The 26,299-nt window shown below is 32.6% G+C and overlaps 3 protein-coding genes across 4 annotated transcripts in view; 1 reads left to right on the forward strand and 2 right to left on the reverse strand.

The window, feature by feature from the left end:
- Positions 1-21,047, reverse strand: part of LOC133178591 (uncharacterized) — a 47,175-nt gene extending 26,128 nt beyond the window's left edge. Inside the window, exons 1-5 of one of the 2 annotated variants that reach the window (XM_061313311.1) lie at positions 19,872-21,047; positions 19,503-19,761; positions 18,125-18,396; positions 17,052-17,855; positions 16,070-16,948 (exon numbers count right to left, since the gene is read on the reverse strand). In XM_061313311.1, the coding sequence (XP_061169295.1) occupies positions 16,167-16,948; positions 17,052-17,855; positions 18,125-18,396; positions 19,503-19,761; positions 19,872-21,042 (3,288 nt within the window). In that variant the 5' untranslated portion in view covers positions 21,043-21,047 and the 3' untranslated portion in view covers positions 16,070-16,166. Of the gene's footprint in view, positions 1-16,069; positions 16,949-17,051; positions 17,856-18,124; positions 18,397-19,502; positions 19,762-19,871 lie in introns of those variants that run through there. The other variant, XM_061313312.1, reaches the window with a different exon arrangement.
- LOC133178631 (uncharacterized) lies at positions 480-4,468 on the forward strand. The gene is made up of 9 exons (XM_061313357.1): positions 480-722; positions 1,402-1,511; positions 1,691-1,807; positions 1,931-2,007; positions 2,479-2,596; positions 2,819-2,968; positions 3,107-3,246; positions 3,791-3,985; positions 4,162-4,468. The coding sequence occupies exons 1-9, from the start codon at positions 546-548 to the stop codon at positions 4,380-4,382; spliced, it is 1,305 nt and encodes a 434-aa protein (XP_061169341.1). The 5' UTR covers positions 480-545; the 3' UTR covers positions 4,383-4,468.
- LOC133178632 (uncharacterized) lies at positions 5,433-9,974 on the reverse strand. The gene is made up of 4 exons (XM_061313358.1): positions 9,859-9,974; positions 8,671-8,805; positions 7,290-7,380; positions 5,433-6,305 (listed from the first exon to the last, which is right to left on the reverse strand). Exons 1-4 carry the CDS (start codon positions 9,972-9,974, stop codon positions 5,433-5,435), a joined length of 1,215 nt encoding a protein of 404 aa, XP_061169342.1.
- Positions 21,048-26,299: the final 5,252 nt, after the last annotated feature.

The following is a 26,299-nucleotide window of genomic DNA, read 5'->3' on the forward strand; positions in this document are numbered from 1 at the left end:
AACAGGGTAAAAAACATGACATTTTTTCTACAAAAGCCTGGTTCCCAGAACTCCTTCTACATTTGATGCAATAGCCTAATCATCTTTTGGAAGATAATTGGTGGTGTCCTGTAGTTGTGCAATAAGGTTTTGGAATTCTCATTTTCACCCTGGGGTCAAATGGGGGGAAGACAAAGTATAAGAAAAACTTAAGGTAGATATTTTCATTAATAGGATATAGAAATAAAATCCACCCCCACCCCAATTTTTAAGCAAATTAGGATGAGAATCTAAAGTTTAATTTTATGGGGAATATTGAAATATGAAATATAAGCAATATTTGGGCTCGTCACGCGTAAATTATAACGCAATAGAGGGATCGGCAAGCCTCGTCCTCTATCACGTTTTCTATCACGTATACGTGTATAGCTATTTGAACACAATAACCATATATTTTATAGACATATTGCACACGCACTGCTTGCATTTACCAATAGGGTCGGAAAGTCTCGTCACGTGACTCACGAGATATAACGTGAAAACTTACTTCCGGGCAGTTGCCCAGGATGGCTTTATCAATAATGTACTGGGCTCGGTACGTTGAAAGCCACACAAAACTTACCAGGAAAAGTGAGAAAGCTGTGGATAGCGACAGGGTTTTAAAATTTGTGTTAGATAAAGAGTTTCGCGTTATTACTGCGGTTGTGCAAGCGTCAATGCGAGACACATCTTACAAAGTTCAGGTATGTATCGATACATTCGATTTCGCATCAATACATTAAAACAATTTCAAACTATATCTAAGAGTCTGTTCAAGATCTTTAATGTTTATAACTAAAAATTGAGTAAAGTTTATAGATTTAAACTATTTTTTAATTGCGGGCTGTGGTTATCCAGCGTCTTGGCCTCCTCCACCTCGCCCAAAGAATTCATCATGTTTACAATTCACTGAAAATATTCCGTAAAACATGTAGATTTAGACTAGTGTTGCAAAATTTGACCAAATTTACTATCATTTATCAAATTGAATCAGTAGCATACAATCAGTTATATGATCGATGGTTTTAACTTTAATTTAAAGGTTAAATAAAGTTAACCAGCAAATATTCAGATATCCTTGAAGATGAAAACAATATTTCAATACAAATCTATGAGATCAACTTCAGTTTATACTTAGTAGGAAAATTTGTCTGCCATTTGCAAGAGAAATAGGGGAATATCCTTTGATAATGATTAAAGATGAACCAGTTTGTATTTAAAACATTTTTTTTAAAAATGTAGCAACTATTGATTTTAAAATTTTCTATCAATTGTCGCCGACTTGCTGTCTTCAGGGATGATTTTTCGATAGTCTGCGACTATCATTGCAACACTATGACAGAGACTTGTTTATTTTTTATTTTTTTTTTTTACTTTTAACAGATATTTCTGGAAAATGAAGAAAACAGTACTGGTACTATTAAGTCATCGACGTGTGAATGTCCAATGGGCCAGTTTCGCTGCCACCATGTAGCTGCAGCTCTTCTGTTTGGGTACATGAAGCATATTCTGTTAATTCATTTGTTTAAAACTTGCAAAAGTTTTGCACCTTGAATTCCGATTTTTTTTTTATTTCAGCTGAATTTGTCAATATTTATATTTTGTGTGTTTTATTTTTTGTCTATTCTAAATCTAAGTGCTTTACTAACTAGTGTATAAAATAATCCTTTAGATATAAGAGGGCAAGCAAGACAGATGTGAGATGCAGCTGGATCAAGCATCCTAAATCTGCTCCTCCTAAAGCCATAACAACAATGGGGGAAATGTATCCACCCAGGCAAGATTATAGGTAACTCACAAGCACCTTTGTACATTATATATTTGGTAATTAAATAATAAATGAAAGGTTGTGTTATTCATTTGAATATTTCATTCTGTAATGAATACTTGATGTATATACATGTAAATTTAGAGCATTAAAAAGAGAGATGACAGATGCAGATAGATCATATTTGTATGATCAGCTAGGTCATTTGGGTAGATTTACAGGTTTGCTTGATGAACAATATTTTTTTCATCCTTGTCACAAGGGAAAGTGTTTCCTCTGAATCAAGGCTCATTTTATGATTTATTTTCGAGTTAATGTTACATTTTTGTTATTAATGGATTTTCATTTATTTTTTAAAAAGTTACAAATTTTTTTATGTACCACTTTCATCATTTTTAAATTTTCTTTTTTAACATGTCAACTTAGTGTGGCATATATTTTAAGAACATATATCATCTACCTGTAATTTCTTTGACCTAGAACAAATATTATTTCCATTTTAAATGTTTTTCATTTTTTCTTAAGTAAATAATTAATACATTGTAATTCATAAGGTATTTTAAGTATAGACTATTCACAATGACCAAACATATATTGTCAGCTAAATAAAGTACATAACACAAGCGTTAACTTACAACATATGTTGAAAGTTGTGGCCAATGTAATGGTAATTGCTATTTCATTTATTGCAGCTTTGCACTGGATTTTATCAAATGAGCCTGAGTGTGAGGAAATGCCAGTATTACTTATTGAAGACAAGCTCATAAGTGAAGAGTACTTGAATGTTCAGTGCAAGTCATCTTATTTAAGGTATTCAAATTCAAATAAACAGAGTATGTAAAAACTTGTGCTCTTTGAAATAATTCATAATTATTTTTGGTTTTTAAAGAAATGAAGGTGTAAAAACAGATTATATATATATATATATATATATATATATATATATATATATATATATATATATATATATATATATATATATATATATATATATATATATATATATATATATATATATGATTTTTAACATAGGGAGAAACTTGTCATTTGTTCAGAAAAGATAATTGAAACAGCATGGCTGACTACAGGACAAAGAGAGAACTCTTTTTGGGCAGCTGTTCGCAAATTGAGAATTACTGCATCTAATTTTGGACAAGTTATTGGTGCTATTAGAAGAAATCGGTAAATAAAATTTACAGTGGTTTATTTAATGTACAAAAGCATTACATTTTAAAAATAATATTACTGAATTCTTAATGTTTGGTCTTTTTATTAATAATTTTAAATTAAAACTATGAAATTCATTTTTTTTTCTTGTAGGCTCTCAGTATCATTAAAGAAAAGATTACTCAGTGCATATAATCTTGAGAAAAGAGCTTCTATTCAGTGGGGACGTACACATGAAAAGAGTGCAAAAGATGACTATTGTAAACTTTCAGAGGTCTCGATATTAGAGACAGGTAAACAATTATCAAATTCAATTTAAATGTTTTTAAAAAATTATCCTACCTGCATTTACTGTGATGCAAGTATTTTTTTAGCAAAACAGGTAAAATTTTGCATCAGTAGTGACCTTAAGTAATAATTTGGAATGAACTGGTCCTTTTCTACAACTTTGTGACATAAAACAATTTACGTTCAACATCAGATGCTTGTTTTGTTTTCTCATCATAACATCTATTTCATCTTTAATGATCACTGGAGAAGAAAATGGTTTGCGATGTTATGTACATGTTTTGTGATATTTACTTAATTCCCTTGATTTTTTTCCATCATTAAGATACGATTGATAACACATCCATTATTAAGTATGGAATTTTGCCTCTTATATATCATGATAGCTCAGTTAGTTGTGTTTACTCTGTGATTGGTCACTGCATAATGATGCTGAGTAAAGGTCGAAATTAGAAGCCCTTGATATGAGTGAAAAAAATTACCCAATGGTATGTAAAACAACATACATAACAAATATGGTTAAATTTATATTGTAGTTTTTAATTTCAGGCATATGGCTTCATGAATCAGGTGTTCTTGGTGCCTCTCCTGATGGATTTGTCCAAGGTGATCCCAAACATTTGAAGGTTCACCTTCAAGGAAAAGTGAGCGCATCACCAGATATTATAGAGGTTAAATGTCCTTTCTCTGCAAGAGCAATGTCTATCAAGGATGCCTGTACAAATTTGAAAAATTTCTTTCTAGGTAAGTACAAACCGATTTGAAAGTTTTCTAAAAGAGCCTTATTATTTAGTGGTATATGTAAATTAGTTCTCATTTTTCTTTGATGAAACCATCTTTCATGATTTATATGTCTAGATAAAATTATCCTACATTATTTTAGTGAAAGAATAGATGTCAATCTTTTGAAATCATTTTAGAGTGTGACTCTGAGGGTGTCCTGCATCTTAGAGAGAATCATGATTATTGGCACCAAGTTCAAGGCCAGCTTTATCTTACAGGCACCACTTGTTGTGATTTCGTAGTTTGGACACCAGTAAGCATGGAAGTCATTCGCATCCTTCGAGATGAATTCTGGGAAATTCACTTGAAAAACATGATTGAATTCTACTTTAATGTGTTTCTACCCTCTCTCCAGTAAAATTTTGACTGACTTTATATTGTACATGAGCATACATGTATATTGGTGCACTCAAAATTTAGCTCAATCCTCTTCTTCAGTATGATAAGCACAATCATAATCTCAGTGCGATTAGTATTTTGTTTGACAAGTAGTGCTTGCTAATAGCATGTCCATAAATAAGTGAACATGAAGCAATACCTAAGACATTAAATTATGAATACCACCAAAGTAAGCATGTTTAGTGTAAACAGATCTCTTACATTGCCTTCTTCCCTTAGTGCAGTAAATAAAAAGAGAATTTTAATTTTTTCCAAACTGTTTAATTTTTATCATGGTTTATTTTTTGCAACTAATGATCAAAGCAATCATTATCTTAAGCATGCATCACAAGTGTGAAAATTTTGAACAAAATAAGTAATTTAAGATGTACAATTGAGTCCTTTTCACAAAAAAGTAAAAGAAAAGAAATATATACAAACTGCAATTCTAAAGATGCAATATCATTAAAATGAGATCTATGTACATAGGGTCAGACAACATTTTTAAACAATTGAATTACTTGAAAGGGACGTACAGTTTATATTAAGTTTATATAATTATATTATGCATGATTTCTGAATACACAACATCCTGATTAGACAAGTGCCACAGTATACATTCACTGTAGCATATATACATGTAATGTTCATATATACTAATTACAATACATGTGAATTATATAACAGTTTTTCTCTAAAAAAAATAAACATATTGTTTTCAAGCTTTGATTGATATTAAGTTTATTTGGCTTCTTTCAAATGCACAACTGATGTTTCCAGAATTCTACGACGAACTGTGCGCGCATAATTTTACATTATCCTTGTGTTACATGTACCCATTCTCAAGTGTGTTGCTAATGCTTAGGATAACATTACAAATTGTTTAATATTTCTTAAACAAATCTGATTTTAGTAGTTAACATGAAAGTATAATAATGAATATAAACTTTATAGGGATTTTGTGTACATATTTAGCATGTTTGAAAAGATACAAGTTAGATGTTGTGTACTACTTTAATTCACACCAGTTCTAAATTTCATACTTTTCTGCTATTTCCTTCAATAGAGGAGCTTGCAAATTAACAAGAGCTACACACAGTTGGAAAATTTTGGTGGCAAGATGTCTGTATTGTGCAGGAATATGATCTAGAATACGGAAATTCTTGATTCTTTCATTTGCTCGCTCCACATGAATTCGACTTCTCCCAATCATGTAACAAAGCTGTGCTTCTTCCTTTGTGAAATGACATTTGGACGACAGGAAAGGTGGTATGTTTAATGTCACTCCTGGTGGAAGCTTATCAAATATGTTGAAGCCTTTATCTGCAAGGATCATATCACCTGGCTTCAACATATCCAATACACCACAGTGATCAACAATGGCAGCATCAGAGGTGGATCCAGGATAAAGTTCTGAACAATACACTAAAGCACCATTTGGTGCAACACACGTGACAGCTTTTACTGTATGGCGACTTTTGTAGTTGCTGTAAGATAGCGACTGGTTATTCATGTCTGATGGTACATCTTGTGTGATTTCAGTGGCATTCATTGCTATTCTCGCAGAGGAAAACTCCTCAAATGATTTGGGCATTGACCCTTTGCATTTTAACTGGGAGGGAATCCCAACAGCCTTCATCACTCCTTCAAATAAAATTTCATGCAGCGCTGTAACATAGGTATTCAATATGTTGGAGACAGTACTTTTACTGGTGTTAAATCTTTCTGCTAAATCCAGATCCCTTAAATTAAGGCGTAACTTCATAAGAGTCATAAGGAGCTGGTCACTGGTACTGATCCCTTGTACCGTCCATCCATTATAGTATTGGAATGGGCCCATTCTTTCCAACAAGGACACCAGTATATTGAAACCTTCTGAGGGAAATGAAGTATATAACAGCATCTATAACAAAGCAAAACAACCATTTATAAATTATGATCAATGAATATTGCCACATGTATACTATTTTTATACGAAATAAACATCTTGTGTAAAAACTGTCATTTTCAACATCAATTAAAGCGCCTCAAATGGAGTCTGATTTACATCTCAAGATGAAAAACCAACTGCCGTTTGTTAAGCACTATATATCTACACCAAATGACAATCAGTTCCATAAAATCAACAGTGAATATCAACATTAAATAAAGATGCTTTCTAAAACACAATGCAATAATCAGTAAATACAAGATGTGTTTGTGAAACTGATGCCCTCCTATGGCAGCTCATAGCTAAGGTTAAAGCTTCTCAAATGCAAATAAAACTCCAAAGGTCAAACAAAATCAAAATTGTTGGTACCCAAGTGCAAGGGAAGGTCTTGTCACAAAGAATACATCTGTGAAATATGAAAACCCAAGCATCAACCTTTCAAAAGTTATGGCCAAGATTAAAATTTTTCAACTGTATATCAGACTTAAAGGTCAAGGTCAAAATTGTTGCTATCCAAGTGAAGGTCTTTTCACAAAGATGTGAAAACCTTGGAACTAACCATTTGAAAGTTATGGCCAAAGTAAAAAGTTTTTCAAAAGTCACTCAAACTCCAAGGTCAAAGGGAGTCAAAGATGTTGGTATCTAAAGGAAGGTCTTGTCAAAAAAAGAAATCCACTTGTAAAGTACGAAAGCCCTAGCATCAACTGCTCAAAAGTTATGGCCGAGGTTAAAGTTTAGTAAAATTTTGCAGAAGTGGGTCAAACTCCATCACAAGGAATACATATGTGATACAAGAAAGCCATAGGTCCAACCAATCAGTAGGTTTGGGCAAGGTCAAATTTTTTGCGGCCAAACAGACTGATGGACAGCTAATCAGACGGACGGACACGACAATTAAATCTATATGCCCCCAAATCTTCGATTAAGGGGGCATAAAAATATGCTCAAATAACATACCTTGTCTGCGTCCTGTATTATGTTGCAAATTGTAAAGGCTTGTTTTTCAGTTTTAGTGACTCTAATTCTCTTTGGAGCTCTTTCACTCTTTCTGCTAAATCAACACTTTCTGTAATGATTACAAAACAATATTAGCAATATCAACATTAAACCATAGTAGGCATTTAAAGGTGCTTAGACACAGATTTGAAGTTAATATTTTCTCAAATTTTCTGTATAATATCACGACTTATATATTGCAATAGCATTTCACACGAAAATATAATTAAAAACTTATTTTATCTGGAAATTATTTGAACTACGAATTCCTGGACGCGTTTGATTTACACATCCTTGCACTTTCACAAATTTTATCTTTATCCCTAACATTTAGGAAAAGAAGCGATTTCGTTGTGTATTAATGAAAAACATTACATCTATAATCCAGAAAATTCAGAGTAGTAATGTGCGAAAGCAAACCCCCTCACTAATATTGTCAGCCCGTGCTCAGTGTTGTGTACAGAGTTTAACAAATTGAATAAACCCGTGAAACGTAAACTGTTTTTGTAAACAGGGCACGAGCTCTGTTATTGTTAATGTTTACGATTCACCAGGTGTGTTCAATTGTTAAAGTCTGCACACACCACTGAGCACGGACTGACAATATTGTGAGTGGGTTTTGCTTTCGAACATTTCTACTCTGAATTTTCTGGATTATAGTTTTAATATTTTTCATTAATACACAACAAAATTGCCACTTTTCTTAAGTATTAAGAATAAAATTAAATTTGTGAAAGTGCAAGGATGTGTCAATCAAACGCGTTCAGAAATTTGAAGTTTCAATAACTATGAGAAGAAATAAGATTTTTATTATATTTTAGTATGAAATGCTATAGCAACATATACCCCGCTTTGCAAACAATAATCTTACAGGGCATGCAAAACAAACTGATATGAAAATATAAGGGCTCCAATACTTTAAACCTTTTGTGAGCATGACCCAGTGGATAAATCAGGTGATAAGTGAAAGTCTTGCCAAAATGAAAATTGTTTTACCTTCAGTACTTCCAGAAACTGCATAGTCGTGGTCATTGTGGTTTAGTTCTGCTTGTCTGGTTTGCTCTGCATTGAGGGTTCCTTCTGTTCCTGTTTCAGTAATTTTGCGTCTGTAAAATATTATTTTTATGCTCTTCAATAAACAAATATATATATTTTAAAAGTTAAGAAAAATAATAGTTATAAATATACAATTATCATTGAAAACCAAGCTATCTCTCATATACATTACATATAAATGATACATATATATGCATAAATGAAGGAGGAGATGAAAAAGAGTCATATTGACATAAATTTTAGAAAGCAACTATGTATGAAGATCTGTCAAGTAAGAAATATTTACCTTTTTGGCTCGACAAAGTCAGGAAAGCAATTATTTTTGCTGTATACAAAAATTGTCGGCCCATTCTCTTTTCTCCCATCTTTAAAGTGGCAACTGCAAATTCGATCATTATTATTGGATTCTCTATCTGCTCTCCTGAAAAGGTTGAGGATAAATTCAATACTATATAATCAAATTAATAATTTAAAAATTGTTTGTACAAAATTATTTAAACTCACATCTATAAATAGCAGTTAGTTTACTTTCATATGTTTAATGTAAACTTTTGGTGTAATGCTACATCGTATCCTGTATGACCGATTAGCTAGGGGTGTTCACACTGTGGCTCGAACCTACAACCCTCGGATTTAAAATCCAACGCTCTACCGACTGAGCTAAAGGGTTAACCCACTACCTAGTGCTAGTAGGAGCGTGGCCTCACTATATACAACACATAGCCACTTTTAACTCTGTTACACTTCCCCCTTCTTTTTCTTGAGATTTCTTACCCCTGAGAAATCTCACACACGAGACTCTATAAACACCACTCACCATGTGGGTTTTGTAGTTGGGCGCCAATATGACTGATTAGCTAGGGGTGTCCACACTGTGGCTCGAACCTACAACCCTCAGATTTAAAATCCAACACTCTATCTACTGAGCTAAAGGGTTAACCCACTAGCTAGTGCTAGTAGGAGCGTGGCCTCACTATATACAATGCATAGCCACTTTTAACTCTGTTACACATGTATTCTCTTTATTATTTAGAGTTCATTTCACATTACTAAGTATAAAAAATATGAAAATAAATTGGACATTAAGCATTTCTAATATGGGTCTTGTCTGAGAGATTATGTATGATACCAGCTGATTTTAAAAGTTCTGTTAATCATGAAGATTGAGACAGAGTGAAGACATATAAATACAGAAGATAATTTTAAAATAATTCTAAATAGATTAATTTGCACTGAAAAGTCAAGCCACGATTTCTTTGTTCCTTTCTTAAACAATCATCTGACAATTTCTACTAATTGGTTAAATTTATAACTATTCCCTTGTAAATACAATGATATATATGTATATATAAGGCCTGCGCCTGCAAAGTTTTATTTAGTACAGGCCTATAACCATGATAACACGGGGCTTGGATCTATCAGACAGGTTTTCTAGTTTAATGTTTTGTTAAAATAAGTATTATCATTTGTCTACCTGCATCTATCAATCCATTTCTTCCTCTTTTTTGGATCTGTAGGAAATCTGAATAAACTACATGTTCGATTCGCGCCAGTCATATGGGTACACCCGAAGGCAAAACACAGCGGCATCTTGGTCTGCTGCCCGGAAGTTGCAAATCGAAAATGAAAGTAAACGAGACTTTCCGACCCTATTAAAGGTAAGCGACTAAACGAAAGCTAAGTTTGTCAATGCCAAATTATAGCTTCCTGCATTTCGATATCTTTAAAAGCGTTATGATGTCATCAGTATTGCATTGTTTATGCTATGGCTTCATGGTTTCAACTGCTAAATTTGTTGATAATAGCTCAGTTTGGAGGTCGTATATATGTAAAATGTTGCAGGATAAATGGATGAAAATTACAGAGGGCTCGGCAATCCATTCCCTCTCATGTTTTCTTAGCCTTGCCCAAATATTGCTTATATTTCAAACTAGTATCCATACATTCATTATATACACGAAAAACAGAAAAAAAAAATACTTTTAATATTCTGTTTACCATTATTTAAGCAAAGTTTTTAATACTTTTAGCTCGTAACATTTTAAATTAAGGCAACTTTGCTCCGTTTCAGGAAATATTGTTTGAATTTCATCCGCTGCAATTCTTTCCCCAGATCCCAATTCTAAGAGGACTTCCTTGTTTTAGCCATTTGAGACTATTCAAAATTCCTGGAACAGAGCTTTTTATAAAAATTAGTGTGTTCAAAAACAACAAGTTCATGTCATTAATCATTATGAAGAAATTCAACAACATAATGCAAACTGTTGCCGGGTTATTACATGGGAAAACGCTGAGGATGAAAGAAAAAAAAAATAAAAATAATATTATTTTTAACGTTTCTGTTATTACGATATTAATGCTAAGGCAACATCGATATTTTCTACCATAGTAAGCAATCTCATAAAAACCTTTAGTATGGATCTGTTCAAGCCTGTTATTGTAGAGATAATTCGAACTGAATAAAGACTTTGATATATACAAAAACAATCTTTTTAATACTAAGAATAGATAATTTATTAGGACATATGAAATGCAAACGATAACGTTCGAAATGCTCAAACCAACATTCCCCCTAGTCCATTAGATGTGGTCTATTATTAAGCCATTTAACAAAGCTCAAAACGGATCTAATGAATGATTACCAAAAAGAATACTCGTTGATGGTATCTGCCAAAATTGGTTAAAATTGGTTTAACGGGTACGGTTCCAGAGAAGAAGTTGAAAATATTCAAATGTTAACGCACAACGCACGAGGACGACGCACGTCGCACGACGTACGCACGAAGACAGAAAAAAAAATAGAAAGCAATAGATCACCTGAGTGACTCAGGTGATCTTAAAATCAAAAATTGTCAAAACTCAGGTGCGGGTAGGATCTTCTAAATTTTTGGCATTTTTTTATGCAATGACGTAAACATGCTGACTTCCACCTGTCTGCAACAAAAAATATGGGAGGGGTGCACGATATTTGAATGATATAGAGTCCACAACAAAAAGGCTATTATTTAAACAGTGGAAGGCTCCCTTAACCTTGTATTATAGCAAGAAGTAACGGTCAATGATAGAGATGTTTGAATTCGGAATAGTTGAATTTTGTTAATTTGAGTGTCCCAACATCTCAACTAGCCTACTGAGTCTCTTTCAATTTCACAATATCAAACTTAAAATTAGGCTCCCAATCTATCCTTTAATTTTACCCACACTCGATAAGTAATTTTGAAAAATCTAGGAGCAGTTTTTACTTTTTCACACCCAATTCCGTTTTACATGTATTTTTGCTATCGATGCTATCACTTGTGATGGAGACACAACAAATCTGACGTCATTTTTTTTAAAAGGGTCGCTACTCTAATTTTAATAAGAATACATCATTGAAAATCGTTTCTGTTATCGAAATGTAATTTCTGAAATGTAAAGGCAACAGCATAAGTCAGCATAATTACGAGATATCAATTCTCACCTACAGGACTTAGAAATATAACCGGTGTAAAGACGAAAAATGACCCCCGTAGATTAATGACCGGGGGTCATTTTTCAACGTTGAATAATGACTTCCCTGCCGTAGAAAAATGTAATTTTTGTGGAAAAAGAACCCTAGGGGCCAATTTTCTACATGTGCAATCTATAAAAATTGACCCCCGTTGAAAAATAACCCCCATCCCAACAGAGTGGTAAAAGGTTTATAAAAAAAAGGTGATTGATGACAACTTTTGGTTTTCAACGTTTAATTCTCTCGCGTTTTTGACGAACACTGGAGGAGCACGCAATTAAAATGTGATATAAGAGCACTACATGTGTTTAGATCTATTATACCTATTTCGATATTTTACTTGAGAAAGACATTAATGACAAACTAACCAAAACAACTGTGATAAACGTGATGACTTCATCTTTTCTATCGTCCACTTCCCTTAATTATGTAGTAATATACCATTATCAACTGTATATGGATTTTTTGTCTCCCAGTTGATACGTAAGATCATGTTCTACTTACGAACAATTTCTAAAACGAGGCAAGCTATTGACAAATAAGTTGATAATACAAAGATATCAACAGTATCATGTTAAGCCATTATTTTCACACTGAATTGTTATCGGATTTTCCGTTTACCCAATTATTCCAATGAGCAACAACGGGTGTGACCAGTCGACAGGGGATGCTTACTCCTCCATAGCACCTGATCCTACCCTGATGATTTTTTAAAGGTCCGTATTTGCTCTTCTCCAATGTAATGTTCCGATGGATATTTGAGCTTGATTACTGGTCGTTATCTTCAGATAAAATATTTCAGCTATTGAGTTTTTAGCACACAATTAAAATTGCACAATAGGTAAGTCACAGTGCCCATTGGTTAAAACTGTTATCTTTCTCTTTCATCCGTTTCATATTTTGAAATTTTACTACTTATAACAGGCAGGATACTGACAAATAAGATGCTGTATCAGGGCTTTCAACAGTCTCGATCAAAGTCAGCATTTCGAAAATGTGTGGGTCATTATAATGACCTTGTAAGCAAATACATTTATTTTTCCTTTTTTTAATTTTGCAAGGTTATACACTTTGTAATTTTAGAATCTTAATAACTTTAACAATTTTACAAAAATCAATGAAGGCCAGAACTTTTTTAAATACGGAATATAATTCAATAATATGGAGCCGTTGAAGCCTAGAAAAGAAATATTTAATTGTTTGGAAAAATTGTTCAGACAGATAAGGTAATGGTTCTGACAAGTTTGTTTTTCGTTCGGACAAACAAGATATTCAGGTGGACATATAAGTTCTTCCTTCGTACAAAATGAAATACATATTCCCAACAACCAACATGAATTTGAGTTACCATATCGATATTGGATTCCGAAACTTCATAAAAATCCTTACAAACAAAGATACATAGCGGGTTCCAGTAAATGTTCTACCAAGCCTCTTTCTTTACTCCTCAATAAAAATATTAACAGTAGTGAAGGAGAAACTTCAGGGGTACTGTGCAACAATATATTCGAGAAGTGGTGTAAATAAGATGTGGATACTTAAAAACTCCAAGGAACTTTTTGGAAAATTTGAAATCACAAAATTTTACCAAAATCAACGACATAAAAACTTTTGACTTTTCAACTTTATATACAACTATTCCCCACGATAAATTAAAGTCCAGGCTTTTTGATATCATTGACAGCTGCTTTTTTCAGTACAAATGGAACTCGTAAATTAACTTACCTTTTCATTGGTCATTTGCAAAATTATTTTGTTAAAAACATTCAATTGTACACACCAGTATTCTGAAAATGATATTAAAAAGATGCTTGAGATCCTGATTGACAAAATCTATGTGGTTTTTTCGAGGCAAGGTCTTTCAACAATCTATTGTCATTCCCATGGGTACCAATTGCGCCCCGTTATTAGCAGGCCTATTTTTGTATTCATATGAAGCAGCATTTGTTCAAAATCTTATACGTGAAAAGAAGAAATCACTTATATGTGGCCTTCAACTCGACATTTAGATATATCGACGACGTGTTGTCAATTAACAATGGTTATTTCCATTCTTATGTCGATACGATATATCCCGCTAAGATTGAAATAAAAAGAATACCATAGACTTTGACACATCGTATTGACATATTTCATATTTGGATATTTTACTAGAAAAAGACGTTAATGGTAATTTAACAACCAAGCATTATGATAAACGTGATGACTTTAACTTTTCAATCGTTAACTTCCCTTACTTATGCAGCAATATACCTTCATCGCCTGCATACAGGGTTTATATCTCTCAGTTGATTCTATACACAAGAGCATGCTCTACGTATGCTCTAAGTATGACAAATTTCTAAAACGAGGTGGGTTATTGACAAACAAGTTGACGAAACAAGAATATCAGCAGTCTTGTTTAAAGTCGTCATTCGTAAGTTCTATGGTTAATACAATGACCTTGTCAGCAAATACAATTTATCATTAAGTCAAATGCTGACTGACATTTTTCATGCTAATTGTTAGGCCATTATTTACACACTGAATCGAATTGAAGACAGATTTTTCCGTTATTTCCCGATCGTAACAAGGAGCACACGGCGGGTGTGACCGGTAGGCAGGGGATGCTGACTCCTCCATAGCACCTGATCCCACCTCTGATGTTTTTCAGGTCCAATTCTGCTCTACTCCAAAATCTGTATCGTTTAATGGACTTTTAAGCTTGAATACTGTTCGTTATCTCCATATATTTCATACACTTAGAAGAAAGTAGATTACCTTGTTTTTGAATTGTCCAGACAACTTAGCGAATTATTTATTTGTTCGAACAGATTTGATGTTTCTTCTTTATAAAAGATTCATCATTCCTCTGATAAAGGAGAGCAGGAATGAAAATCAAAGATTGTACTTGTGTAACGCACATGGATTAATTGCACTTTGGAGACGAAATATGGATATCAGCATGATCAAGTTTTTTTTATTGACTCCATTCACTTGCGGTTTTTTTGGGTTTCATGGAAGTTTTACTTGCAATTTAGGTTATTTTTGCTTGTATTTCTACGTTTGTTTGCTATATGCAATAGAGGATTAATTAATGCTTTTTTTCTTTCGGTTTGAATGAAAATGTACCAAAAGTATCTAAAACATCACACAATTCCTCTTATTCAAATTGTAAGATGCGTTTGATCGACAGATATGTCTTTCACCAATTAAAAATTTTCAATTGCCAATGAATACATAAATAATTACAACTGCAAGTCAATAGAATAAAAAGCACCTGAGGCCAAGAAAGCAACAGAATGGAAGATATCAAGTAATTATTCATGTACTCATTGGCAATTGAAAATTGTTAATTAGTGAAAGTCAGATAGACATTATAAAACTCTCTCTCTCTCTCTTTGAAATATATATATATATATATATATATATATATATATATATATATATATATATATATATATATATATATATATATATATATATATATATATATATATATATATATAAAGCACATTTTACAACAACTCTTAAACTAACATAACTGCACTAAGTGAAGAAATATCAATATAGAAAGCGCAAAGAAATTCACTTTAACAGATTCTGTAGGTCGAGAGTTCAACCCCGGGCTGGGGCGTAAGTGGGTATCCTTGTAAATGTGAATTTCTTTGTGCTTTCTGTGTATATATATATATATATATATATATATATATATATATATATATATATATATATATATATATATATATATATATATATATATATATATATATATATATATTGGATGAGAGGTTGTGCTCAATATGATATATTGAAAAAATTCTCCAACTTTTGGCCACTTTGAAAGGAATTTACAGAATATGGAAAAAATGACGCATTTCATGACGTCATAATGCATTGACTATAGAGAAAATTACGTCATGTTCAATAGATACACGGTCACCAAGGGTCCAAGTGATAAATACTGCATTGTCAACCAAAACTGAGCAGTTTCGATTTTTTGAGAAACTCACAGGGCCCTAAGTGGCCCTTGGTCTTTTCTGCTACATAATTATGTTTTCAAGTATTTTTTTTTCGCAACAACAATTCTTTACTTTGCTAACAAGAACAAAAAGACATAAAGAATATTTATTTGGAGGCGTATAACTATACAGAAAATTCTACTGAAAAAAAAAAAATCGATCAATTTATTTAGTATATTTTAGATATGCACAAAAATAGTTTAAACGTAACATAAACATTCAAAACGTACCAGTTAATTTGACAAAATGTAGTTATTTTTTCCAGCATGTCAATCAAAAGTTTAGCTAACTTTAGGAAATTCCAGGAATTTCATTTGTATTCTTTTCCCATTTTTTCTGGTTTCCATATCCCCATATCTGCATTTGCACTCTTGCAACTTTTAGCACGGTACGGATTGTCCTTAACCGCTCTGTTTCTCTCGTTCTTGACCCCTTAGCAAGATTATAAATGGAGTACACTAGAAGTCCTGCATCAAGGAGAGCTGACAGTGGAACTAGAATCATGTCTCCAAGGGTAATAGTCCTTGCAATAATTCGTAGCACTATCATTGGGACAGCAGTGAGCGATCTAACAGCCGACGTCGCTACTCCTAAGGAGTTGGTATCCGTGCAGTCAACGTAATCTTTAGCTGCTAAAAGATCTTTGAATTCTTTCTCAACAGCTTTGATGGATTTTTCAAGACATCGTGATCGCTCTCGTAAATTCATCTGGTATCTTTCCATTTGGGAGACGGTCCCTTTATTTAAAATAAACTCTGAAATTTTTGATCCCGCTGATGTGAAACCACCCATTCCTCCGACAACACCCCCAGCAATTGTAAGACCAAGTGATACCCCTGCTGTAAACGGGGCAGCAATAAGCCCACCAATGGCAAGGGTGGCCCCAACAAGACCCACAGAGGACCCAACAATTGATGCGATATTTACATTTTTTCTTCTGCTTTCTAACCCATCAATTACTTCTGTACAGAGAAGTTCAAGTGCCATATTGCATCGTAACCAATTGTCAAGGGCTATTCGTGTGACTGTAAGTCTGTTCTCTATACTCCTCATTTTTGCAAAAATATTTTCATCTAAAAATTGAAAATAAATACAATTCAGTTATAAAAATCTGATTGATCCTTCTTCAAATAGGAAAATATAAATTTTAATGAAGGTTTGTTAACAATGACCCACCTGCTCTGCTCACTTTGTGATATTCAATTTCCGGTACTTTAGGTTGCTCTGTCAAACAGTTGCAGATTTCTTCTTTGGAAACTATTCGGTGAAATTGGCCTGAAAACGTTCTATACACCATAATAAAAAATTTGCTAAAGCCATCACTGTCTATATTGCAGCAAGATTTTCGTGCAATATTTCTTATTTGCCTTGGTCTGTGTTTTCTTTTAATCTGTGTAAACTCTTTCCAAGATGTTGAAATTATCCCTTTGTCTTCTTCAACGCAGATAACAAATACTGGAACCTGAAAGCATGTGGCTATTGCAAGAAGTTCTAAATCTTCCATTTCCATTCCATCCTCTATTCGATTAGCATAAAAAAGTGCTTGCTCTTTTTCAACAGACTTCTGCCTTTTAAAGAAGTCCATCTTTTTCCTCTTTCTTGATGTAAAATTTTTTAAAAATTCTTCATTTTCTGTTTCGTCCTTGTCCCATCTCATAAATTTACCATATAAGTGAGGGTTGTTATGAATTTCATTCACAACTTCCTTCATTATCAGTTCAAATTCATTTTCAGTTCCAAAAATTTCCTTGCTTACACATCTACACAAGGAGTAGCTGTAATCGGACATAAAATCTATTTCCTTATCCTGCATATCGTACCGACTCGTTATTAGAGGGATCTCTGAATATCTTGAAAATACTGTTGGTACATGTCTAACTTCGTCAATAAATGAAGTTTCACTTATATCAGTGGAGAGAAACGTCAGGAGTGGATTATGTCTATTGGCTGCAAGAATTTTCTTTTCGTCTTGTTTAAGATCTAAAATATTAATTACCTTAAAATGTATTTTTGTTATTTTGCTTAGTAACAGGTACATGTATAATCCATTTTTGTTCGCGAAATTCATTGAACACTTACGAAATACCTTGACATTAAGAAAAAAAAAATCCCTTTTGAATTTATTGGAATATATATTTACATATTGTCTCTGAAAATCGTGAAGATTAATGTAAGGATTGAATAATTTCCCATCATTTTTTTCGCAGAAAAGGGAGTACTTTAAAGCTAATAAATTTAATGTAGTATACCTATGTTTGTTCTGACATCGACAGCAGGTGAAGGTAATATACAGTTGCATCCATTTTTTGCTACAATTCTGTCAAAATATCCAGTAAGTCCATTGTAGAAGATGGTGATGTAATATCGACATAAGTTTTCTTTTGTTGTTGCTGAGTTAGGCGCAATCAAGACCCAGGAATAACTTTCTGGATAATACTTAAATACAAACAACGGTTTTTCTGTTGAATTTGCAACGACTGATAAGATTTCTTCTGGATTCATTGGTTTTCCCCCACAAAACCTAGAAGACAAGGTGAATATGAAGTAATAATTTGTTTATTGAACAAAAAGTTGAATTTAAAAAAAAAACTGGAAAAATATTGACTAATACATAAGAAAATGTCCTAAAATCGTAGCATAATGAAATCTCCTTACACACACCAGCAAAAGAACACAGAGAAAAAAGTCTTTTCACGGACTTACTCAAAATTGCAATGAAATAAAAAAATCTGAGATAAATAGAACATATAAAACTTTATTCAATTTATTGAAAATGGTGTTTATATTCCCTCCACAAGCCTTCCGAATATGAACACCATTAAACGCGTTAGATACAAAATAAATATAGATATCCAATTTATCTCTCTGAAAAATTTCGTTAAAGAACTATATGCGGTATATGCACATTTTTGCCCCCACAAAAGTCATATTTTGAAAATTTCTTGAAATGTGCTGAATTGCATATATTGTGTGAGAAATCTAAATTAACAAAAAATATAATAGTTTCGAAGTAGATTATTGGCAACTTTTGTTTCTATGACGTCACAAACTATTCGGATTTTGTGTTATTTTTTAGAAAAAGGAAAAAAATGGACAAAATTTGTTCAATTTTTACTATAAAATTTACAGAGCGCAGGCCTGCTCAAGAACAATATTTACATATTTAATTGATATCATCATTCTACACATTATATCAAAATAATGCATATGAGTTGGAGCAGACCTGCGCTCGGTGACTTTTATTCAAATTATCGACGTAATATACACTTTTTCTGTATAAATCATTGAAATTTTGAATTTACGTCATCTTTCTGACGTCATATCTAACATATGGCGTCATGGCTTATGAAATATTCATTGCTTTGAAGTCTGCAGAGATTCCCCTGTTTTAGAACGTAATTATATATTTCTCCGTCAAAGTTTGATTTTGGGGGCAAATATTGGTCATTACCGAATATAGTCCTTTCGACAGTTTCTAAAGTTTTACATTTCTTACTAATATTTATATTTAAGCACTTAATCGCTTCACGTTTTGCATGAATAAGTTTTGAGCTGCTAAATAATTATTTTTTAATCTGATTATTGGATGACAATTTAAGATAAACGACTGATCAGCTTATTTCCTACCTTGACTTAAAGAACGAAATTTTTTCCTCATCTCCAAAAATTTCTCGGCTTAGGCATTGCTCTAAGGAACCTTTTCCACCGTTTATTTGATCTAGTTTTCGTCCTTGTGTATCCAACACTTCGATAACTTTTTCTACGTGCCTATCCAAAGGACTCTGATAAGAGGAAATCTGGTCGTTCGGGACAATTTGGAAATCTTTAATTGTAGAGAAGTGCTTATGAGTGCCGTGCTTTCCAACAGGGCAACATGGTTCCAATGCTAAAAATAAACCTTTAATGAAATAAGTGATATAATGATGTTTAAATATTTATTATCTCTTAATAAATTTAACTGACCGTAAAATTTTACGATTTTTTATGACGATTTACCAAGTCTTTTCATGATAAAATCTTCGATCATCTCCTGGTAAACTGGTAATCGACCGGGTATTAATGGTTTTCGACAAACACATGAACAGTTGTTGCTATCAAGCAAGGGAATCAAGGCACTGTTGGACGCTTGTTCAAGGTAGATTGGCGAGGAAAATATTTTCGAGAAACTACTGCAAGTAGGAAGGAATAGATTACATTTTCCTTTTTTGACATATATTTGAACATTAAAGACACTTGCAACTGCAAAAAAGTCCACTATGCTGACAGTATCCCATTGCTCGAGATGAAAATGAAAAGCTTTCTTTCGTAAGTCTGACAGGTTTGTTTCTTTTGCTTTTCCTTCAGGCAGCCTATCAATTGCTTTCTTCTCTTCTTCAAATTTATCTAAACAAACAAAAGCTTGGTATATTTCATAGAATTCATCACTTTTCATATGGGCGATTACGTGATCCTTGACAAATTCCTCCATGCACTCTGAACCATAGACAAGTTGACTTAACACAACAAAAATGTTTGTTTTTTCAGTTTCTGATATTGTGATGGTGGCCATAGCTTCTTCCAAATTACTAATATTCAATCTCTCAACTTGCTTTAAAATGAATGACGCATTGAGTTCTTGAAATGAGTTCTTGAATCGCTTATCAAGACACATATCATGGTTCTCATTAAGTAATGTAACTGGACACATTGTAAGTTTCCCTTCTTCCCCTTCGAGATGCTGGAAATAAGGTTCTCCGTCTACAAACGTGAGCAGAAGCATAATTTTCTCTGTTTTGGACGTTTCTCTTAGAATTGGTGATATGTAAAATCCACTGACTGTTTCACAATCATCAGTTATTTTCAAGAGGATAATCCTTTGCTCCAACAACTCACTCACTGCATACAATTCGCGCAGAGTTGGCGGAAACTGTTCATCTTCTAGAATGGTCATGTCTCTTCTGAATGCCTCATGTGTTGTCATACCTGGTCTATATTTTTGAGCCTTGAACAGAGAGAAATAAAACTGAAGTCTTTTTTGGAATGTTGACAGCTCTCTCCGAACTTTTCCATATTTATAATCTTCTGGAAGAATTTTTCCAATTATTGTAAACAGTTCGTTATTATCGTGGGGATATGCAGACACAGCAAAATATTCTTTCAGTTTGTCCACCAGTCCATTTACATCCATGTTTGATAAAATGATCCCACTGAGTATTTAGTTCAAGAAAAATTCTAAAATGTAAATCTAGCAATATGATCCTAACATTATGCACACTTTACGTTCTATCTGTCCTTTGGGTAGTGATCCGTTTGACCTATTATAAAGTTAACACATTCAGATTGACATTAAACATCTTGACAACTACAAAGAGTATATTATCAAAAAAATCTCTACAACACAAGTTTATTTTAATGACAACACTTGGCTTGAGAGCATTTATAGCAAAAACATGTATTTCAAATGCTTGAAATTAATACATGCATTAACTAATTCAATGCATATTTTAAGCAAAAATATTGAACGATAATGGCTTATGAATAGAGATCATAGCTGATCATAAATGTGAAATGTGCACTGTAGTAAAAAAAAACTTGAGATATGCATTTAAAGAAAACGGGCATTTCAATAATTACGAAAATATTTTGAAAGTGAAGAATATTTTGAACAGAACAAATGAAAAATGCACAATACGTGAGGGGTATAAATGAACATAAAGACATATTGCAAAGCGTAGGCAAATGTACACTTTTTAAAAACCTTTTACAATGCTTGTTGATTAGATGTCACTGTGCACTAACGATCATGGAATGGCTGCATACTATTGATTTTGCTGTCAAGCGACTAGGACAGTACAATTATTATTGATTATTTAAGGAAAATGTGTGCTTAATATACACTTTAAAAGGGTCTAAAATAAATGCCACGTTGTCAAAGCTTGTGATATAATCACATATAAGTTATGTTTTGCTGCATAAAATTCGTTGCTTTCTGGACCATAGTGACATCTTTTTTTACGATAAAAGCAGCTTAAATCCCTTTCTTCCTTCAAATATCTTCAAAGATTTAAATGTCATTCTTATTTAAAATTCATTATAATTCATAAATACAATCATTGCACACATATGTCTTTATATGGAAAGTATAGCTTTAAAAATACGCCGTCACATTCACATAATCCTAACAACTTTAATCTGATATACATGTAATGAATTATCGATTGTCACATTTTTTAATTAAAAAAAAAATAGTACAGAATATGCAACGAGACGGTTTTGTTAAAATTTAGTAGACTGTGTTAAAATGACTCAACGAACTTACCTGTTGATCATATCCAACTCTATTTTAAGTTTCTCAAAAGGGTACTTTAATATACTTCATGGTTTTTGTTGCGAGATACTTGATCAAGAATCACCTCAAGAATCAGCTCTAGCCTGACACAACCTGTTTCGCACACAATCGTCTGGTAAGATAGTATTGTCATTGAACATGAATTTTGAAAAATAGAAGACACATATTATCTCTAGGTTAGAAGGGGTTTGTAAAATAAATTGCAACGTAGACAATCGATTCAAACATACCTCACGTGCTTTGATAACTGGCATTTTAATTTAAACTCATATAAACCCGCTTTTATCCTTGTTCAAAACTGTACTGAATGTTTAATAGAAGACCTGATCATAATATTGTGAATAACACACTTTGTAAAATATTGAAGAAAAAAATCGATGTTAAAATCAGGAGAAGAAAGTAGAGATGTAAATAGAAAATACATGTACAGTAAAATTTGTCTAATCCGGACTCTGAATACTCCGGAATTTTGTCCATTCCGGCTATAAATTTTAGTCCCATGCACTTTTTTAACAAATGTATTAGAAAGAATTCTGTGTAGACCGGATACTGTCTATTCTGTATTCCGAACGGCCATACTGGTCCCAACTGCTCATAATTAACGGTAATTATTTCCTCTAATCCGGCCACGCATAATAACCTGAGTTTACGCCTTTCGTGAAGATGTGCTGGTTAACGTGTGTTTACATGAGTGCCATGAGACGAACTGAAACGCGGCGGTGACACAGCCCACTTGAAGAAATATAAGATTAAATTACAAGTAAATTAAAATTAAAAAAAAATCTCACTCATTTAACTTGCTTTTAACTCCATATCACACAGTATAATAAAAACACAATACAATATAGGTACACGATTTGCAAATCTAAATATAAATCGGGATCGAAACGCAAACGTCTCATCCCAAAATGGCGCCATTACGTTGGAGGGAAGACGTAATTTTTTACATAAAAATTAAAATTTCAATCCAATAATTATCAAATGGTAAATAGTTGTGTTTATAATTATATTGAATGCGCTCTTTGATATGCAAAACCCGGGCCGCGTGAAATACATAGTATAATATACGAATCTGTAGATTTTGACTCCGGTAACATTTCACGTTAAGTCCGAAACTTTGTGAACGAAAAAGAAAAAAAAAATTACAGTAAGTCATGCAATGCTTTTTAATAATTTCTAGACTCCAAAATATTGATAGATTTTATCAATTATTGATACATTATATATTGTACTCGTAAATAAAACAATGAAATTAAATTTCAAATATTTTCCTGCATTTTTCCTGCACTCCGGATTCTGTCTAATCCGGCCAAGTTTTATGGAACCTGAGGTAGCCGGTTTGGACAAATTATACTGTATATACATCAATTACATTCATCGACCTCAGATATAAGTCTTCAGGGACAGAAAATCTTCGTTTGTTATTTCATCTCATATTTTAAGGCTTAAAGTTTTCTAAGATTATATGCTTAATAACATTACACAATTATTTACCTGCAAAAAGTCATCAAGGTCAGTTACTAGTCAATCTGAGGTGATAATTTGATGTTCGATTTATGCAAAATTATTGTAGTGATCAAATACAAGTCAGTGGTTATATAATTATGGAAGCATCTTTTACATGTAGGAGTGTTTTCCTGCCGATACCTACCGCAGAATAGCAATCTGTTGAATACTCTTGCCAAAACTGAACGTGTATAAGCCGGTTCTTAGAAGTCGTGGCGTAAACTATTAAAGCATGTAAAGTATGCTTCCTTCTCAATATCATTTTTTTTTTTACAAATGTGTGACGTAAGTATTCCCGAAGAATATTCTGAAATATCTTAAGTTAAAATATTATAAATACAGTCAAACCTGGTTATCTCGAGCTCTATGGGAACGAGAAAAAAACTTCCAGATATCTGAGGGTTTGAAATATCGAAATAAAATACATAAGAAATATGTGGTTTGAACTTCCAAATCACATATCCATGGTATTCGAGATATCCGTGTTCCAGATACAGAAGTTCAACTGATATATGAAAGTTACAATATAAACTTCTATGATTTCATCACAAAGATGCATATTTTTTTAAGGGGGTGTAAGTACAGATCATACTCCTTTTCCTCAAATCTTTGTATTTATTCATTTGTAAATAATGCTTCAAAGATTTTAGTTTGACCAAGAACTTCTGCACAGGAATCAAAGGAATGGGCAGGCCAGATCAGCGCCCTGATATCAACATCGTAGAAAATCTGGGAGAGCAGTAGGTAAGAATTAGGAGCATGAGTAATTTAAGATCTATTCCTTAAAATTTAGATTATATACTTTTAAATTGAGCTGAGGCAAAGGCAATAAAATTTCTGTATTAGTTTATTTTTACGTGATTATTGAGTGTTATTCAACAAAAAGAATATCTCACAAAATACTAAGTAAGCTTAGTTAAATAGATTTATAATTGTTATTATACTAATTATTCTACACTTTTTCTTGTAAATACTAACATGTAGTTACATGTATTTGTAATTTCTCACCATTAAAGACAAGGCAAAAATAAGAATAAGAGAAATGCAATTTATTCACTAAACCATATAGTAAAAGCTTACTGGTACTTGTGTACATATAAAACAGAACTATTTATCATTACAAAATATAAGTACAATTTCTAGTACTAAATCAATACAATTTGTTTTTAATCCAGAAAGAAGTCGAGGAATTTAAACTACGGCACTTCTACTGACAGAGAAATAAGTTCAACTGAGAGCATATGACCGAAAAGCTATAAGCTATCAACAATAAATACATAGATATTAAACTGTAGAACAAAAGAGATACATGTATACTCCATTATAAAAGAAATTATGAGATCGAATTAAACTAAACTACATGTAATCTAAAGAACATGTAATTAAAACGATTTACTCTCTTATATAACTCAATGAAATTACCAACGACGTACATTTAAAAAAAACCCAATATCTAAAGTACTTAATTGTGCGCTATATATATATGTATATATATGGCATTTTTTAACCGGGCTAACTGATTTTTTTTTAAAGAGTCAATTTTAAAAACTCTATATGTTTATAAGTTACTGTTATTAAAGATCTTTTAAAGATGGTCTGTTTGGAAGTAATAAAGGCTCTTCAGATTGAGATCATGAGGGTAATTAGTTTGTGAAGTGTAAATTTATTTAAGCAATAAATGCTTTCTTTGTTTTTTAAAAGGAAATTAGCTTTACAGCAGTTTCAGAAATATACATTCCTCGTGTATGTGGGTTATGTTATTGTTTCTGCAATAGCTGCAACTGTTAATTCCCTAACCCTAGCCCTAACCACTAACCCTAACCCTAAAGAACAAAACTATAAGACATGTTATTGTTTATATACTGAAAGGCAAAAGAAACCCAACATCCTATTTTAGGGGGATATATTATATATGGGATATAATTTTGTAAAAAAAAAATCTAAAAAGTAAGGACATCTTCTACTTTGTAAATATCGGTAATTTAACGGTTGAATGATTTTCATACCATTACCGGAAGTTAAGTTTGAGTCCGCTTAACAGAAATCAAAAATTCCATGTTAAACAAAACATTTGGCAATAATATGGGGTTTTAAGGGTTTGTATTTGTTCATCAGAAGTAATGCAGCAATATTCCGAAAAATAAATTCTCCTTTCTTTTCCGTAAGCGATGCCAAGGATTCCTGAACCTGACGTAAGTACGCATTTCCATTGCTCTAGCTGGAAAATCTCAAAATAAAGGTGATGGAGAGTTGCAAATGCAAATATGAACTACATCACGCCTCAAGAGGCTCTTACGTATCATTAGACTGAATGACAGTCCTTGGATCTGAAGTCCAAGGGTTACTACACTGCGCAAGGCTAGAGAAAATTCGACCTTATCATCTGAAAAACGGGCATTTAAAAATGGCAAAGAATATTTATTTCACTCAGATCTCGAGATAGATAAACCTATTGCATCGTAGAAATCAAGCTGCAATTGCTGTGCATGGCAGTCGTGCACGCTGTAATTTAATGACCGGGGTGGGGGTGTTTTAAAAGTCATGTGTTACTTTCTAAAGTTAAAAGATAATCATTTAACATTTTTATCAA

This window comes from Saccostrea echinata, unplaced genomic scaffold, assembly GCF_033153115.1.
Source record: "Saccostrea echinata isolate AGI-Se365-2 ecotype Australia unplaced genomic scaffold, CSIRO_AGI_Sech_v1 ptg000003l, whole genome shotgun sequence".
NCBI classification, from domain to species: domain Eukaryota; kingdom Metazoa; phylum Mollusca; class Bivalvia; order Ostreida; family Ostreidae; genus Saccostrea; species Saccostrea echinata.

Coding starts and splice junctions, on each gene's coding strand:
- LOC133178631 (XM_061313357.1), top strand. CDS start 546: ATGGCTTTATCAATAATGTACTGGGCTCGGTACGTTGAAAGCCACACA. Junction 2,969..3,106: donor GGTGCTATTAGAAGAAATCG/GTAAATAAAATT, acceptor TTTTTCTTGTAG/GCTCTCAGTATCATTAAAGA. Junction 3,247..3,790: donor GGTCTCGATATTAGAGACAG/GTAAACAATTAT, acceptor TTTTAATTTCAG/GCATATGGCTTCATGAATCA.
- LOC133178632 (XM_061313358.1), bottom strand. CDS start 9,974: ATGCCGCTGTGTTTTGCCTTCGGGTGTACCCATATGACTGGCGCGAAT. Junction 8,806..9,858: donor AAATGGATTGATAGATGCAG/GTAGACAAATGA, acceptor CAACCTTTTCAG/GAGAGCAGATAGAGAATCCA. Junction 7,381..8,670: donor GACTTTGTCGAGCCAAAAAG/GTAAATATTTCT, acceptor TTGATTTAGCAG/AAAGAGTGAAAGAGCTCCAA.